Source organism: Caretta caretta, chromosome 1 (genome assembly GCF_965140235.1).
Source record: "Caretta caretta isolate rCarCar2 chromosome 1, rCarCar1.hap1, whole genome shotgun sequence".
In the NCBI taxonomy this organism is placed as follows: Eukaryota; Metazoa; Chordata; order Testudines; family Cheloniidae; genus Caretta; species Caretta caretta.
The window spans coordinates 311649953-311669646 of NC_134206.1; the positions used below are offsets into that span (position 1 = coordinate 311649953).

At 40.8% G+C, this 19694-nt stretch overlaps 1 protein-coding gene across 15 annotated transcripts in view; it reads right to left on the minus strand.

Moving 5' to 3' along the window:
• Positions 1 to 19694, minus strand: part of CADPS2 (calcium dependent secretion activator 2) — a 560752-nt gene that overhangs the window by 389410 nt on the left and 151648 nt on the right. For all 15 annotated transcript variants that reach the window (XM_048836201.2, XM_048836202.2, XM_048836197.2 and 12 more), the window contains exon 3: positions 3283 to 3615. In XM_048836201.2, coding sequence (XP_048692158.1) covers positions 3283 to 3615 — 333 coding nt within the window. The remainder of the gene's footprint in view (positions 1 to 3282; positions 3616 to 19694) is intronic.

Below are 19694 nucleotides of genomic sequence, written 5' to 3' on the forward strand. Positions count from 1 at the left end.
TCACCACTCCTTCTGGCTTGCTGTGTGTTGCTTCAATCCTCTACCCAAACTGGCAATTGCTCTGTTCCTCACCCCCGAATGGGTACCCACAATGGCTTGGCTCTGGGACAGGTAAAGAAGTGCTCCAAGGAGGCGTAGTAGGATTCCCAACCTGCAGAACTCAGCACTGTGCAGGTAAGGAGGAGGGGAAAGTCCCATTCCACTCCATAGCACCAGCTCCCCATACCAGAAGTTCACAGCACTAGGACTGTGGAATATGATCAGTATTTTTAGTCATTTTGCAGGTCACAGACCAAAAATGGACTGAAAACCACTGGACTCGATAGAGCTGGAAAACCTCCATTAGCCTAACTTCCATAATTCTATCAAAATTCCTCCACTAAATCAAAGGAATGCCTTTGGGCATAACCATTAGGTTGTGCTAGCGCAACTATTTTCAGTTTCTAACAACCAAAATCCACTCTTCAAAGCTCTACAGACATATTCGTCTCTGTTACGACAGTATAAATCCATAGCAATATCATTTACTTCAGTAGAGGTACTCTGGATTTAATAAACGTAATGGCAGAATTTGGCTGTCTACAAGGAAAAGGAAAGTGGGACCTAAAAACATCAGGAGCCACCTAGGAAAAGAAAGTGGAAATGAAAATAAAATGCAATTCTAATAGTCTTTAAAGACTATTTCTACAGGGTCTCTATTACAGCTATGGCTGTCTATTTGTAGAATAATAGAACTGATTTATTAGCATTTTATGTGATGTTAAATATCCCTTTTGCAAAACATTTTCTACCTTTGCTTGTGATCTTCATGCCCTCAGAAGTCAGTCCCATGCAACTTCCCCATGTGAATTGGGGAGAATGTCACAAAGCTAGTTGTCCTCTGGTGGGTACATGCATGGAGGAGGGAGAGACCAAGGGAAGAAGGATGGGGAGGGGGCAAAGAGGACAAATAAAATTATGGAATAATTTCAACCTCTTTTCACTTAAACCTCTATTTCCTGAGAAGTAATTTTATTTTATGGACAAGCAGCTGGAACTGAAAATGAGACACCCTCAATATAGCCAGAATACAAACATTAGAGTGTTCCATCAGAGAGAAAAGCTGAGAGTGAGAGAGTCACTCAACACTGCAAATGTTTCAGTGACAGGAACAATTTTGTTGTATAATTTTATGTCAATCCACTGTGCAAATTTAGTAGTCAAAATTCAGGATTTCTCATTTCCCCATGTGCTGATATGGTCCTGTTGGTGTACACTGGCCTGCCACATACAGCATGGGGGAAAAAAGTCTGAAGCACAGTCTAGTCCCATGGTTCTCAACCAGGGATATGTGTACCCCTGGGGGTACACAGACATCTTCCGGGGGGCACGGCCACTCATCTAGGTATTTGCCTAGTTTTATCATAGGCTACATAAAAAGCACTCGTGCAGTCAGTACAAACTAAAATTTTATACAGACAAAACAAGAGACTGAGCAATTTTTCAGTAATAGTGGGATGTATTTTGTACACTTGTATTTTTATGTCTGATTTTGTAAGCAAGTAGTTTTTAAGTGAGATGTAGCTTGGGGGTAAGCAAGACAAATCAGACTCCTGAAAGGGGTACAGCAGTCTGGAAAGGTTAAGAACCACTGGTCTAGTCGTTGATGTATAGGCCTAGGACTCAGGTGATCTGGGTTCAGTTCCCAGCTCTACCTCAACTTGCTGTGTGACCTTTGGCAAGCAGACATCTGTGTTTCAGTTTTTCCTAATGGCATAATTATATCCAGTTAAAAGTGAGCTTCTAAGTGTTCATTCATTAATAATAGCAAAGTGCTTGGTGATCATTGGATGGAAGGTCTCCAGAAGTATTATTTTATGGAGTTTAATCTGACCACTCCTGAAATTATACAATTATCTGGATTTGTATTGATTGCACTGTGTAAATACCTACTGATCTGTTCCATTAAGGTTAAGCGCAGTGATGTGAAAAAATAAAAACTTGTCCACAAATAAAAAGCACAAAAAAAAAAGTGCTTAGCCTAAACAACGAAGTGCAAAACAGCCAAAAATATGTAGGAAAGTCATATGGAAAAGTTAGATAATGGGATGCCTTTTAAGGATTTAACTTTTCTTGGATGACGAAAGATGTTATAAACAAATAATTTGGACAAGGTATCAATACAGCCATCATCATTTTTTGCATTAAAAGGTCAAGTAATGGCGAATTTACAGTCACACCATTGTTAAGACAAGATCAGCCAGCTACGTAAGTAAATAAGTTTAATTAATTTATATTTACTTTGGTAGTGGTGGTGGTTGCAGTGAGATAGCTGATGTCTTATGAAGGAATAGATTTAGTAATTACAGTACTTTTTCATTCTAAAATAGTTCTATGATGCTTTTGAGAAAAATAGCAAGGTTATAGCTACAAGAACATTTTAGCAGTCTACAGGTTTTATGGCAATACATTCTATATTACAGTAGAACCCTGTTTATCTGATGCTCCATTATCCAGTTCTTGTGTTAACCAAACAACCAGTGCATGCAAATTCAGAAGCAGGTAATCTCTCCTGTAGCCGCTAGATGGTGCTGCAGCCTCACACTCTTCCATTCGCCAGTTTATCCGATTTTTTTATTATCGGATATGGCCCAGGTCCCAATTAGATCGGACAAACAGGGTTCTGCTGTACTAGTAGGTTGTTTATTTTGTAATTGATTTAGATCAAATCCTGATTAAACTGTCTTTGCTCTGGTTCTATTAATGGTTTGGGGAGAATCATTCTTCTTCCACAGTGCAGAACAGCAAAGAAGATGCTAACTCAGCTCATTGGAGTTAGTAGCAAGAAGGCCACCAAGCTCCAATGCACACAAAATTTCATTATAGGGTCAGCATAGTTACATTCCCATTCACTATGCTCCTTGCCCACCTAGCCTCAAATTCCTCCCCCTTGCCCACATTTCCCATGCTGCCATGGAGAGGCCATTATTAAAAATATATCAACCATACCATGTTCTACCATCACCCAAATCACTGCAGCAGCAAGATTTTAAAATGTATCAATAGGTTTTTGGATCATTAATGATTTTTCTTTTTAATAAAGAAGCCACTCTAAAGCTACCATGCGCAGGGTGTAGTCTCCTTGTGAGGCCTCTCTGTAGACATGGGATGCCATACAATGGAATCACATGATTCTGCTGTGATTAGGGTCTGCTGCACTGATGGAGGGTGTGGAGACAAGATTTGGCATTTTGGGTGCAAAGGCTTTGAATGCTACAGAACTGAGCAAGACCAATTACTTACTTGGCAGGCATTATACATCAACTGGTGTTCCAATTTTTTGATCCCTAGAATCTGTTGAAACATTTCATACAGCTGTTCTTTGCTCAGAATAAGTTCTGATACAGCACTTAATGCCATCCTATTGGGCTGTTTGCACAAGTCCTCTTCTCCCTTGCATATGGCATCATATTTGGCTATCCAAGAGCTTAACACTGTCTCTTTGCTTAATCCATCAATTTCTGGCAAACTTCGGACCCTTTTTTCTATATTTTTCTTAAAAACATCTCTGAAGTCATTTGCAGAGCATCCTCCACTGTGAACCATTCTGGCAACTCGGTCACTCTTGAGAAAAACCTTTTAAAACAAAAAACAAAAAAAACACAGTTAGGTATGGGCATAAAAATTGAATACCCTAGTGTATAGAAATTACAGACTAGTATTGTGCTACTATGAAAAATGGCTTTATAATGTAAATTACACATGCAAAAATTGTTACGTTTATCATAAAGAAATGTATTTTTTACAAGTTAATGGCTTCAATTAATAAAAGAACCCAACAACCTTATATGAAACTCTACACAGAATTACTATAGACAAATTACATTCTTCTGAATGTGCAAAAAGTTAATTTAAAACTGTTTTCTACAAGACTTCCTCTTTCCTCTATGGCCATAAGGGAAATCTAAAATGAACTGTAAATATTTATGAAAATATACAGTCTCCCAACATCTATGGTTCATGTTGGCGGGGGGAGTCTAAAATGATCAATTCCTCCTGAAGATAAATATATTTAAGTGAGACTTTTTTTTTTAAGTCCATTATTTTTTGAAACACCATTGGAGGAAAATGCAGCCCTCAGCAAATTTTGCAACAGTATAGACTCAATAGTAGGATGGAAGTGGAACAACAGTGTTATAAGAGTTGAGATTGAGCGGAGCAGGTGCTTCACAGAATCATAGAAATGTAGGTTTGGAAGGGACTTCGAGAAGTCATCAAGTCCAGCCCCCTGAGTAAACCTAGACCATGCCTGATGGATGTTTGTCCAACCTGCTCTTAAAAACCTCCAGTGATGGGGATCCAATAACCACGCTTAGAAACCTATGCCTGTGCTTAACTATCCTTATAGTGAGAAAGTTTTTCTAATATCTAACCTAAATCTCCCTTGCTACAGATTACCCCCATTATTTCTTGTCCTACCTTCAATGGACAAGGGAAATAACTGATCATTGTTCCGTTTACAATAGCCCTTAACATATTTGAAGACTAATCAGACCCCTCCTCAGTCTTCTTTTCTCAAAACCAAACGTGAGCTGTTTTCTTAACCTTTCCTCATAGGTCAAGTTTTTCTAAACCTTTTATCTCCTCTGGATTCACTCCAATTTCTCCACATCTTTCCTAAAGTGGGGCACCCAGAATTGGAAATAGTACTCTAGGTGAGACCTCACCAACGCCAAGTAGAGCAGGACAATAACCTCCTGTGTCTTACATACAACACTCCTGTTAATATACCACAGAATATTAGCCTTTTTTGAAATTGCATCACACTGTCGACTCATCCTCAATTTGTACTCCACTACAACCCACAGATCCTTTTCATTAGTATTACCTCCTAGCCAATTATTCCCCATTCTGTAGCTGTGCATCTGATTTCTCCTTCCTAAGTACAGTACTTGTAGTTATCATTATTGAATTCAGGCCAATTCTCCAATTTGTCAAGGTCATTTTGAATTTTAATCCTGTCTCCAAAAGTGCTTCCAACACCTCTTGGCTTGGTGTCACCTACCAATTTTATAAGCACACTCTTCACTCTACTATCCAAGTCACTAATGAAAATATTGAATAGTTACGACCCAAGACAGACTCCTGCATGATCCCACTAGAGACGCCCTCCCATTTGACAATGAATCATTGATAATTACACTGAGTACAGTCTTTCAACCTGTTATTCATCCACTTTACAGTAATTTAATCTAGACTGAATTTCTCTGTGTTGCTTATGAGAACGTCATGTGGGATGTGTCTCAAATCAAGATATATCATGTCTACTGCTTCCCCCCATCCACTAGGTCAATAACCTGTGAAACAGGAAATTAGGTTGGTTTGGCATGATTTGTTCTTCACAGATCCATGCTGGTTATTCCTCATAAACCTGTTATGCTCTAGGTATTTACAAAGTGATTGTTTAATAATTTGTTCCAGTTATCTTCCCAGATAACAATAAGAAGTCCAAGGATCAGAGAAAACCATGAGGTGGGCAAGTAACAATACTGAAGGGAATAAGATGATCAGTGCTAACACAGGATGGTTGGGAGTACCAGAAGAGAGAACAGTGGAGTTAATGTTGCATAAACTTAGGTGACATACTGCAAGATTCTCTGTTTAAAAGTACAACACATTAGAAGATACGAGGCCAATATAAGGTAACTGCAAAAACAAATATTAGTAAATAATTAATGAAGTTTTATTAGTGTTGTATAAGTTTTTAAAATTTAAATAAACTGTATTCATACATTCCTCTAAGCCACTTCTTATGTATGGAATTAATCTGAATGGCTACTTGTGTTCAGCTCTTTAGAAACTCTCTTTAAGACTTATTTCTACCACCATGTCTGCAAGAAATTGTCCCACTAATAACTGTAACAGACAGGAAAAGAGGCATTCAGACACAGCTGATATCTAAGAAAAAAAAGAAGATGCATACATTTTGATTGTACCCCTCTCCTCCACCTTTTGAACATAGTTTGCCTACTTAGACTGGAAGCTTTTTAAAGGACAAACTGTCTTTCAGTGTGTTTGGACAGCACCTAGCACATTGTGAGCACTATCAGAATACAAATGAAAGATAACAACAACATACAGGGTATGTCTACACTTCAAGCTGGGGTTGTAATTCCCAGCTCAAGTTAGTACACTAACAACAGAGTGAAACTGCAGCAGCGCAAGTAGCAGGAAGGGTTAGCCGCCTCAAGCATGTACCCATCTGAGATGTCTGGAAGGTACTCCAGGCGGCTGGCCCCTCCTGCCACTCATGCTGCTCCAGCTACACTCTAATTTAGTATGCTAGATTAATCAGAACTAGTGCGGGTATGTCTCCTTGAATCACATCCCCAACTCAAAGTGTAGAGATGCCTGCTATTATTAGAGATTCCACCTTCCTCCACATCCACGAGGACAGTGCATCTATCCAACAACTTAAAAACATTATTTCTTGGGCTGTCGATTAATCGCAGTTAACTCACGCGATTAACTCAAAAAAAATTAATTGTGATTAAAAAAAGGAATCATGATTAATCGCACTGTTAAAACAACAGAATACCAAATGAAATTTATTAAATATTTTTGGATGTTTTTCTACTTTTTCAAATATATTGATTTGTATTACAACACAGAATACAAAGTGTACTCTGCTCACTTTATATTATTTTTACTACAAATATTTGCACTGAAAAAAATAACAAAAGAAACAGTATTTTTCAATTCGCATCATACGAGTACTATAGTGCAATCTCTATCGTGAAAATGTAACTTCCAAATGTAGATTTTTGTTTGTTACATAACTTCACTCAAAAACAAAACAATGTAAAACTTTTGAGCCTACAAGTCTTCTCAGTCCTACTTCTTGTTCAGCCAAATACTAAGACAAACAAGTTTGTTTACATTTACGGGAGATACTGCTGACTGCTTCTTATTTACAGTGTCACCTGAAAGTGAGAACACGCGTTTGCATGGCACTTTTGTAGCCAGCGTTGCAAGGTATTTACGGGCCAGATATGCTCAACACCTTTGTATGCCCCTTCATGTTTCGGTCACCATTCCAGAGGTCATGTTGGTGATGCTCATTAAAAAAATAATGCATTAATTAAATTTGTGACTTGAACTCGTTGGGGGAGAATTATATGTCTCCTGTTCTGTTTTACCTGCATTCTGCCATATATTTCATGTTATAGTAGTCTTGGATGATGACCCAGCACATGTTCATTTTAAGAATGCTTTCACTGCAGATTTGACAAAATGCAAAGAAGGTACCAATGTGAGATTTCTAAGTATAGATACAGCACTCGACCCAAGGTTTAAGAATCTGAATTTCAAAATCTGAGAGGGATGACGTGTGAAGGATGCTTTCAGAAGTCTTAAAAGAGCAACACTCCAACGCAGAAACTACAGAACCCGAACCACAAAAAAAGAAAATCAACCTTCTGCTGGTGGCATCTGACTCAGATGATGAAAATGAGCGTGCGTCGGTCTGCTCTGCTTTGGATCATCATCGAGCAGAACCCGTCATCAGCATGGATGCATGACTTCTGGAATGGTGGTTGAAGCATGAAGGGACATATGAATCGTTAGCGCATCTGGCACGTAAATATCTTGCATTGCCAGCTACAACAGTACCATGCAAATTCCTGTTCTCACTTTCAGGTGACACTATAAATAAGAAGCAGTCAGCAGTATCTCCCGTAAATGTAAACAAACCTGTGTTAGCATTTGGCTGAACAAGAAGTAGGACTGAGTGGACTTGTAGGCTCTAAAGTTTTACATTTTTTGTTTTTGAATTCAGTTATTTTTTGCACATAAGTCTACATGTGTAAGTTCAACTTTCATTATAAAGAGATTGCACTACAGTACTTGTATTACATTAATTGAAATATACTATTTATTTTGTTTTTTACAGTGCAAATATTTGTAAATCAAAAATAAATATAAAGTGAGCACTGTACACTTTGTATTCTGTGTTGTAATTGAAATTAATATATTTGAAAATGTAAAATGTAAAAAACATCCAAAATATTTAAATAAACGGTATTCTGTTATTGTTTAACAATGCGATTAATCGTGATTAATTTTTTCAATAGCTTGACAGCCGTAATTATTTCATACCATGTGCAAAATAAAAATTTGGACTGTACATGTCAACAAAGAAGAGTGAAAAAAGAAACAGAGAAGGCCAAGCAGGATGTGTTAGGGAGGTGTTGATGCTCAGTGATTTGAGCAACTTCTACAATATATTTTAAAGATTAATTTAATTATTTAACCTTCCAAATGTCATAATGACCCTTACTGTCTTGTAACCTGTAGATTATCTGGGACTAAAAGAGCCATGATCAAAACTTGGGTTAAAAGATTTTTTTCCTATACCTAAGGATTACATTTTTGATTAAACGGGTTATCTGTTTAATCACTTCTTTTATAGCTATCGATATATATCAGATGCGTTTCCTAGTGCATAAAACTAGGAGCTGGCATGGGCATAGATGATTTACTAGTTTAATTTCCTCAACACATTGTTCAAAAGAAAAATTAGAATCTAATTTCAGAACAAAACATATGGTCAGAAATTCCCTGATGCAGTGAACTTTACTAACACAAATTGGTGCAAGTGCATTCTGTTGTTTTCTTGTTAAAATACTTTGCAATTAAAACTACAGATGTTCCCAAACTTACGCAATCGTTCCATTCCGGAAAGCCTTGCGTAACTCGAATTTTGCATAAGTCAGAAACATATACCTGAACATTATGCAAAACCAAAAAGAAAAAAAAACCCTCCTATTTCTAGCTGACGGAACTTTCTCCGTAAATGCGAATTTGCATAAATCGGGTCTTGCGTAACCCGGGGACTGTCTGTATGTAATTTATTTCTTACAGCATCCTCAGTGAAAACAAAGTAGTAAAATGATTATTTAAGAAACTAAGAAGGGCTCATGCAGCTTATGCTCCACTTTCTCTCTTTTGTATTCTGTATCACAACAATAGATCTTCCACCACACTAGCATGCAGGGCTTACAAAATAGATTCAGACACAGATGGACTAGTGACATACCATGAATCAATCTTATCAAAGATTTCATATCACTGTTTACTTCCAATGCAGCTAAGTACAACTAATGAAAAAAATTGGTAGATCATCATACTCTTCACGCTATTCCCTCCTTTGCCTGTCTTGTCTACTTAGACCCTATACTCTTTGGGGAAGGAACTATCCCTTTCTCCTCTCTTTGCACAGCACCTAACTCAACAGAGCCCCTAGGAATAAGAAGAAGAAGAAATGGGGGGGGGGAGGGGAATGGTGCAAAATATTTTACCATGTTATTCCATACAATTTCATAACCCCAATGTTTTGTTTTATTATAACATTTTGAGATGACATTTTCTGAAGCATTTGAAAAATCAAATAACACCTTTTTGATCAAATATTGGCTTGCAAATTCTCAATGCATGTCAATTGTTTCTAGAAGCATCATAGGCTGGTAAATGAATCAGGAACTTCCAAATTCCATTCTCATTTCTGCCACTGAGTGGCCTTAATTATGCCTACTAATTCACTGTAGTACTTTGCAAACGTTATTAGTAATGCCTCACAATGTTTGTTATGTTGGGTGAAATTTCACTGAAGCTGGGGGGGTGCAATAGCTACCCCTTCTTCAGGATAAATGTGAGGAGCAGTTAAGCTCCTTTTCGAGTAAGATAGACAAGCAAGAGCCATGACCAAAACCACATGCAAGGTGGGTCAGAAACTGAACTATTTGGGTGTAGGGGGTTTGCTGGGTATTGTTTGGTGGAACTGTGTGAGAGACAGAAGTAGCAGAAACACCACAGAAGTGGACAGAAAGCCACCAACAGCCAGCAAAACATTTGTAACATGACACTGAGAGAAAGATAAGAGAGAAAGTGTGCACTTTTTGGGTAGAGTATGGTTTGGAAAAAGAGGCTTGGAATATTGAGCAAGGAATCCATCTTGTGTTCGATTCCTACTGTGTTCAGGGAAACAGGACTTGGTACGTTCTTATAAATAAACAAGATTATCTCAAAGAAATACATGACTATTATCAATTTCTCCTCCCAATTAAAATAACCCAACAGACTCCAAATACTGGATAACTGTTTGGGTCAAAAGGAGTAGCAGTATCACTGCCCACATTTTGCAGCTACAAAACTGGTGATCAGAGATGTTAAGTGACTTGTCTAAAATCACACAGCAAGTCAGTCTCAAAACCAGGATCAGAACTCCAGATTTCCTGACTCCAAGTCTCAAGTTTAAATACCTAGCCAAGTGGGATAATTTGGAGTGAACTCATGAATCCTGTTTGATATTATGAAGTTATTACGAAAGCAGATGTATCATGAAGCCCTTTTGTCAGTGTGTATCCACCATGAGCAGGAAGGGTTACATCACGTCTCTGCCAAACCAGGGACAAGGCAGGGGGCGGGAAGTGAATACTTAGAACTCAATAACCATCTATTCAAGGTAAAGTACCCTGAGACAGTGGGGCTGCTTGAGTTTGGAGAAGATACTTCCTCTTGCTGCATGAATGGAGGGGGAGAATGGAGAGCAGTGGAAAGTTATCAGAAAAGGACAAAGACAGGCGAGCAAAACAAAAGTTTATAAAAGGACTCACAGAGAAACACAAAGGAAGTTTGAGCAGGAGTGGGGAAGTGGATGGACTGGCTAAGGTTAGACCTAGGGAGAACGGCTCCATGTGACAGAAGGGAAGTAATGCAGCTGCAGGGGAAGGATCCTCCATCTCAAAGACGACCCAGACCCCAGCCCAAAGAACACTCTGCAATGGTGAGGAAACGTGCCTTGGGGTTATTACTTTTGTATAGATCTGTGTACATCTTGCTTGATTAAGTAAAGAGCAATGTGGCCTACCATATGGCTCCTTGAAGAGGTAAACCAAAAGGTTTGGGTGGAGTTCTGGGAGAGGGTATATTTAAACTACAAGGGAATTCTGAGGGACCAGCACTCAGCCCAGGGGCTAGGCAGCTTGGCCACAAGGTTATAGCTCCGAGAAGGGGATGATAGACAGAAAATGTGCCTTGGGGCCACAAAATATGGACAGTCCTGGGCCGAGTTCAGACTCCAGTGGCCTAAAACACATGGGATCCAGTGGCTCGGTCCCCTCCCAGCAGTCTGGTGAGCCACTGCCAGCAGGGATCCTGACCAGATCTATGACACCAAGTCACCTGGAGACAATGAGAAGGTAAGTGACTTGCCTAAGGTCACTGACATACTGGACTAAGCAAAGACCTGGAAGTCAGGAGATCTGAATTCTAATCCTGGTTTTGAGACTTACGCTCTGTCATACTTTGAGCAAGACACACGGGGTGTGATTTTCAAAAGATAGTATGTATCTGCACCTCCCACTGACTTCAACAAAATTTTCGGGTACTCAGAAGGTCTGTAAATCAAGCCATTAGCCTCTTGCTTTTAGTTGCTCTAGCTGCAAAAGGGGATACTACTACTACTTAGGTACCTCAGAAGTATACTGTGAAGATTAATGCTTGCATAAATGTTTTTGTAGTACTTTGAGTTTATGAAGCACCTTGGAAATTTTATTATACAGTCTGGAGGAGAAAAGAACAATTGCACAGGGAAAAGCAAACATCCCTCCCTTTAATCTAGCTTTGATGTCTTCCATAGAGCCCAGGGTTCTCCCACGCAGCAGATCGAAGGTAAACCTTTGGCTAGACAAAGAGGACACTCCTCCACTGTTCACAACATCATGGGGCATATGATTTGAGTCCATGATTTCATGATTAAATAAAAGAGCAGGTCAACCATTCATGTAGCACTTTCCTTGGCTTCTGCAACAGGCTATATTTTTCTATCTGTAAGCTTCCAGAGCAGTTTGTAAATCCTGGATTCTCTAGCAGACTGTTGGAATGCTCTGCTGTGACCTTCACTCCCTGATCTGCTTGAGACTGGAGCAATAGTGCAATTCATGGTGCCATCATTCAGCAAGATTTTGTCACATTCGTGTTGGGTGAGACAGCAAGGAGTTGTGATAACTGCAAAAACACTGTTTTTCAGTCATATGATACAACATAAGTTTTCAGCAACAGAGTGCATTTTATACTCCTGAGGGCATTCTGAGTCAAAAAAATTAAAAATTCTGTGCCAAAAAAAAATCTGCACACAATATTTTAAAATTCTGCAAATTGTATTTGTCAAATAAATGTGGAGGCTCCAGCATGGCATTGGGGAGCACAGGCCACTGGCTGCAAAAAGATGGGAGATCACTGTGCCGCTCCCCCCCGGGACACGGACTCAGCAGTGAGGCTACACTCTACCCTGACACAGTGCAAGGACCGGGCCTGCCCCAGAAACACCCCGGGGGCTGCCCCTCCATGCCAGGTGCACTAGGTGTGGGCAGGCAGGCTCAGCAAGACAGGATCCAAGTGCGTAGGGGGTTAGTGTGAGGAGAGCCACGTGTGGGTTGAGAGGTTTCTGTGTGTGGCAAACTGGGTGCAGGCAGCTCAGTCAGGGGTATGGGGGAGGATCTGGATGCACAGGGGCTTGTTGCGGGAGGGTTCTGGGTGCAACAGTAATGGGACTCTGCAGGAGGGTGAAGGTGGTTGGGGTTCAGCGGGGGGGTCTGGGTGTGGGGGGCGATAGAGCTCAGCGGGGGTCTGGGTGTGGGGGGCTTAGTGTGGAAGGGATCCAGGTGCAGCTGGTTGCAACTCTGTGGGGTGAGGGTGCAGGTGGCTGGTGCAGGTGGTCCGGGTACAGGAGGAGTGGGGGTCATTGTGGGGAGGTTCTCAGTGTGGGGGTGAGGCTTGGCAGGAATGAGGGGATCTGGATGCATGGGGGCTGGGAGGATGGGGGAGCAGATCCCTGTACAGGGATCCCTCCCCCTGCAGCTGAGGAGCAATGGGTGCAGGAAGTGGCATGGGGAGTTTGCAGAGCTTCCTGCAGCCGAGGGAGAAATCTGGGGGTGAGTCGAACCCAGCCCCAGGTATGTTGTAGGGGAAGAGGAAGTCTCATCCTCCCCAGCCCAGCGGGGGACTAGCAGCTGAACATGCCGCAGGGTAGGAGCCACCAGCTGGGTCTTCCCCAGTCCCGCCCCCTGCTCCACATTGATTTACCTCTCTGCCGGCTGCCCTGGACACCAGAAACATGCTGCTGGGGAGGGTCACATGAACGCTCTTGTGGCTTCCCTGTCAGAAAGCCATTTTTCTGTGGGGAAGCAAAGAAATCTGCGGGGGACAAAATTCTGCGTATGTGCAGTGGTGCAGAATTCCCCCAGGAGTAAAACGTTTAATAGTAGTACATTAATAAAATCTGCTTTGGAGCTTGTCCCTATGCTTTATAAAGCATGTTGACTATAGATTAACTCAAAATTATTTTCTATCAATCAAATTAAACAAAGGTAAACATGCTTATGCAGTAAAAAAGAATATATCAACTTTTGAAATGTTAATTGTATGAAAATTTAATAGGGAAAGGAAGATGCATCAACACCCTATCCTCTAAAATCACCTTTACTATAAGTTGTATTTATATTACAACGCAAAATATTTCAAGGTATTTAATTCAACAAATACATGACACATTATTAGAGTGGATTACAAAGATGTTACAAAGACACGAAACTTCAGGGTACAATTTGCACACCATCGAAAGTTCATATGTATCTACTGAGAAGGAACTGATCTGACTTCTTTAATGCCTCCATCCAGCCTCAGGATAGACTCTTAATGAATGGTAATTTCCCTATAGAAGTCATTGAAAATAAATAAATCACAACATCCTTAATATAAACAGCTTATCACATACTTTGGAGAAAACTGTCTTAAGATAAAAATAAATAAAAAACCAGAAATGTTCATACATAAAGGCTATATTTACAAAATATTATGTTTGTGACAGAAAAACTACAAAGGAAGGGAATTTCACAGTTAAGAGTGAAATATACCATTGTACTATAAATATGACAATGCAATGCATTAAAAAGACATTAAGAGATTCTTGTTCCTTGTATTGAAGGCATATGATTCATTTCACTTTAAATGCAAAATTCCATGCTTTCTATTGTGTTTGTTGCGGTTTTTCTCCTGAAACTTATAGCACCTGTTAAGTTTTTGTGCCTGGATTTCCTTGCTTAAAAAAAATTTCATGAAATCTTATAGTAAACCCCGCTGTCCGAAGGATGTTGTGCTGCAGTGAAGTTAGACAGCACTGACATCGTAGCTGGAATGGTTCCATTACTCCATCTATCACCATTCCACAGTACCCAAGCCACTCTTCAGGGAGCCTCCTGGCTGAATTTCTGCACTCCCGTGGTCTGGGTTCATACTTTACTCATCTCTACAAGGTATAGACTTTAGATCTCATTGCATACACTTTCTTGCCAGCACCCATTTCCATAGCCATTGTTATAAGCACCCCAGTCCTTCACTTTCATTCCTGCAGACTAGGGCATACATGAAACCCAATCCTCTCCCTAAATCAGGTTGTTCATTTTGATAATTAGTGCATTGGTTTAAAGAATGTGTTTAACAGTAAGTTTACAGAAGATTTTTCCCCCTATTGTTCTTGTATTTAAAACTAGGCTTAGTTCTAACTAGCTAAACTACATAACCTAGCCTTAGCAAGGTAGCTACCAGGGCTTAGAGATAAGAAACATTCATGGATTAATCTAAGTGGAACACGGAAACCTCAGTGGTAGTGCTTTACCAGTATACCAGCTAGCACTCCTAATGTGGATGCAGCTACACCAGCAAAGCTGTACCAGTACAGTAAAACCACCCTCCAGGAGCAATGGGTGAAGACAAAGGATCAGTTTATTTCTATGGAACACTGCACTAGATGGGTCAGCCAGTAGTAGCCTTTTAAGATACCTTCTGCCTGTTCAGGTTGGGGCATAGAACTTTGTTGTGAAAAATTTCTTGTTCTATACCAAAACATTTTTCACTTCCCCAGAACAATCCCAGTCTACCATATTTACCCACTCAGCATATAGGCTGTCAGACTGAAGTCAGTGGGACAGTGGAGACCTAACATGGACCTCATCCACAGACATAAAAACCCCACATGACCGCTGGTGTCAAAGCATCTGATGCTGGGGAGATCAGAGTGCCTGGCCTGCATATAGGATGCAATCGGAACAGACTGATGACAAGAGGCCAACTTCCTTTCCTGAGGAGCTCTCCTGACTTTGTGTAAGCAGGGGAATGGTCCCGCTATTGTGGGGAACTTTCCTGGCTTCTGCACTACCCTGGTGAAGTGGGCTAGCAGAAGGATCTGAGTCCTTGCTCCCACTTCCTTTACCCAGAGGCCTCCCTGTCCTCAAGGGCAGCCTTACCACTTTCCTGTCTGGCAGAGTCCTTGTAACCCCAACAAGGCTGGGCCCAGGATTCCTGGGGGGCTCGACCTCCAACCTTGCTGTGGTCACCTAGGACAGGGGCTAGGGCGTCCCCACTCTGGGGTACTCTCTGTACACTGAACACTTCCCTGACCCACTGATCATTACAAACAATTTAAAGCAAATATTCTCTTTTTAAGTTAATTGCTGATTAAATTAATGGTAAGGAAAAATGGGAAAGGTTAAAGGAAAACAGACCACCCCGCTCAGTGGCAGGCAACATCACAAACAGTGTTTCTGTAATGTCAGGGCAATTCACAGTCTGTCCCTTGTAAGTCCCAGGCCTTCTTCTCAGGCCTTGGCTGTGCTGCAGGGATGCTGCGGGTTGGACACTTGCTCTGGTGGTGGCCACACACTTCTGGGCTTTGGGTGGTGGGACCCTTCTTCCCAGCGTCAGCCCCCCATCGGGTTAAAATCCCCTCCCAGTCTGGCATGCAAGAGCCCTTGGCTGGGGGGGTCTTTCTGCGCTCGACCTTTTGCCCAGGATCCCCCCTTGGCTGGCCCCAGTTGCTCACCACACCTGGCTCCAGCCCCAGCTCCACTCTTTCTAGCTCCAGCTCCACTCTGCCTCAGCACTGATGATGCTACTGGCTCTGCCTCCAGCCCCTTGGGCTGCTTCTCTGGCCCCTCTGTCTCTGTGGCTGCAGCTCTGCTCCCAGCACAGGATCTGCTCTCCCTGGGCTGCCTCTCTGGCTTTGGGGCTGCATCTCTGCTTCCAGCACAGGATCTGCTCCCTGGGCTGCATCTCTGGCCCCTCTGGATCTGGCACAGTTCTGCTCCCCAGCTCAGCTTGGGCCCCTGCTCTCTCCTTAGCTCTGCCCCACTCTGTCTGCCCCAGGCAATTCCAGCTCACACGGAGGACGGGACTTCCCTGGTCTCCTGACTCCCTGATTAGCCTGCCCGCCCTGTCTATCAGGCTGACCTGGAGCATTTGCTTCTCCCCATTGTTCCTGGGGACAGTCAGTCTCAGGGTCCTGATTTCCCATCGACCCTTCCCCTTTTTTTTGGCACTGGGAGTTTGCCCTCCAAAAAAAACCCTTACTGAGTTTAGTCCCCTTGCATTTGCTACAATCCATAAATCACCAAAATGTATAAGTATTTAAATGGATCACCAATCTCAATCCTGGAAACGACTCCTGGGTCAACACACAAACTTAGACAATAACCTTCTATTGATACAATACTCCTTTCCATATCCTCCTCACTAAACGAGATGGGCTCAAGCATGGGCTTAACCTAACTATCGTAAAAATGGCCACAAGTGCATCGTCTGTTACAGCTGCAGAAATTACCATTTTTTATCTATTGAAATAATTTCCTTTAAAAGGTTTCCTTTAGCCTAATCATTGTGAATAAACTTATGGATTAATCTTGCTGCTATGATAGGTTTGGAACACTTCACAGTAGTCTTATAGCACTGGATCAATTATTCTTATCAATTATCCTTCAAAGAAAATCTAATAATTCACTTTTTGAATTAAAAAAATAATGGAATGAGTAAACAGCTTACAAGAATGGAGCTGTGTAACACATTTATCTTTTAAGTAACGTTCCTATGGACTAAGAAAAGCTAGCATTGAAAAGTGTAAAATACATACCCAAACAAGTGGTTGTGTGGTGGGGGGAGGTTTTTTGTTTGTTTGTGTTTTTTACTGGACCTAGGACTTGCCACTCAAACATGAAAACACTGTAGTATTCACTAAACTTAATACTGAATTTAATGAAATCCACATGGCTGTGCATGCACATAAAGAGATTTTGATGACAAAGTACCCTTTTTTCTACTTAAAAGATTAGAAAGCCAATTTACTAAACAATTTAATTTACATTATCTCAATTTCAGCAACTGTAATTTCAATCATATTTAACCAGTTTGTAAGATACAAAAACCCATTAGACCACAATATCATGTAAACTTATAATTTAAGTTTTCTTTTCACTTTAAAAAAAAAAAAAATACTCACTGCTTCAATTTTGTATTATTGTGGCCTCCCTCCAGCAGGCTTCTGTGTAGCTAAACCCTATTAATGATAAATATCTACCCACTGTATCTACAAAATACCAATATTTACTAGTTTCCTCAGATCAGGGTATTACTAAAGTATTACAGCTGATAAATTGTAATAGTGCTACATTTGCGACTTTAAACATTTTCTTTGGTCTCCCTTACCCAAACATCAATCCACTTTGTGAGCCAAATCACCTAATAAGACAAATTCAGCCCTGACCAATTGGTGTTGCACTTACTTATGCAAACATTTGAAATTCGTCCCATGTGTTTTACAAACTCCTTATTCACAGGTAAAAAAACAAACCCTGCAATAAATTTTGAGAAAGTGAACTTGCAAACAACACTGGAACCATTCTCTCATTACTTTAGGACTTGTGCAAAACAAACGCAAACTTTTATTGTTTGTTACCTTAAATATCTTTGATATTATTTTAGGCATCTTGTTCAATTATGTAAAATTAGACCGTCTGCCATTCAGCTGAAGTTATTTTCCCCCTTACTTATGGTTTTTGTTTGTTTGAAAAAGCCCCATTATGGAAAACAGACTAAAAAGAGTGGGATTGTTTATCATGGAAAGGAGACGAACAAGAGGAGATATGTTAAAAAGAAAAGAATTAATTGTGTAGAGAAGTTACATTGGGAACATTTATTCTCCCTATCTCATAACACAGCAACAAGACAATCTTTAATGAAACTAAAAGGCGGCAAATTCAAAGCCAATAAAAAGAACTGCTTTTTCAAAAAACGTGCAATTAGACTTTGGAAGTCATTCCCAAACAAATCATTGGTTTCAGAGGAACAGCCGTGTTAGTCTGTATTCGCAAAAAGAAAAGGAGTACTTGTGGCACCTTAGAGACTAACCAATTTATTTGAGCATGAGCTTTCGTGAGCTACAGCTCACTTCATCAGATGCATACCGTGGAAACTGCAGCAGACTTTATATATACACAGAGAATATGAAACAATACCTCCTCCCACCCCACTGTCCTGCTGGTAATAGCTTATCTAAAGAGACCAAGAATTTAGCAAGACTGAAAAAGGAATAGTACACTTCTATGGATAAAGAAGATCCAGTTATAATTAGTAACACAACATTTTAGAAAGGATATCAACCTTATGCTTCTTGGTTTAAACTAATCTCAATTTAGATATTAGGATGAGATTTAATGTGGGGGAGGGGGCAGATTATCCCACATTTGCCTGCTGCAGCATCCTTACACCTTCCTCTGGAGATTTGCTCCTGACTATTGTCAGAGACTGGATACTGGATTAGATGGACCTCTAGACTCCTCCAGTATGGCGATTTTTATTTTCTTATGCGGTTGCTTGTCCCTTTTCTCCATCATGTGTGTCTAGGTGAAAAGAGCAGGTGAGGAACCAGTAAGTGTATTATGCTAGTGCAGTAGCCATAGGAAAAAGATGTGGAAGAAGCTGGAGAATTAAAGGCTCCTTCCTCTAATCCTCCTGTACTCTAAGAAATGGCAAGGTGGCAGCATAATTCTCATTATTTATTCTTTGTACTGTAATGCCGACAGACCCCAGTCATCAGCATCAAACCTGGGACCTCTGAAGCTTGGCATACGAGCCTCTACTGCATGAGCTAAAAGCCACATGGCTCTTAGCCAAGGCTGTAGCAGACTCATCAATCTCTAGCTGGGCTAGGTGCCACTAAAGGGGGACAGAGCACCACACCAACCAGGCATGGGTTACAGTAGCACATAGAGATCTCCATCACATCAGGGCTCCATGGGTCTATTGTGCTAGCAGGCTCTGTACAATGTAAGAAATTACAGTCCATGCCCCCAGAGAGCTTACAATCTATTCTAAGAGAAAAGAAAATATGTAACTGATGGAGACACAAACATGTGGGCAGGGGAGGGAGGACAAGGAAACAACATATTGTATTAGGACAATGGTAGAATCAGCTGTGTGGACAATTTACATATGTAGCAAGTAAATCAGTATCAATGATCAGTTTCTCTCCTCTCTCCTGAGTCTTTGAAGGATAAAAGTTGGGGGTGGGAGGGAGCGGGGAAGAGAAAAAGGGAAGAAGTGTTCCTTAAACCTAAGCAGACTCCCAGCAGAAACTATAACTCCGCCCAATGCTGCCTCAATGCTTCTCTGTTCTCCTGTCTCCCACCTCATCTGAGCAGTGCCCTCCAAACCCCTGCCTCAACAGAAAAAAGACTGAGAATAGGAAATACAATTTAAATCAAAGTAGCAGATGTAAAAAAAAAAAAAAACCTAACTGGTTTTAAAATCATGTGTTTTACCTAGCTAGG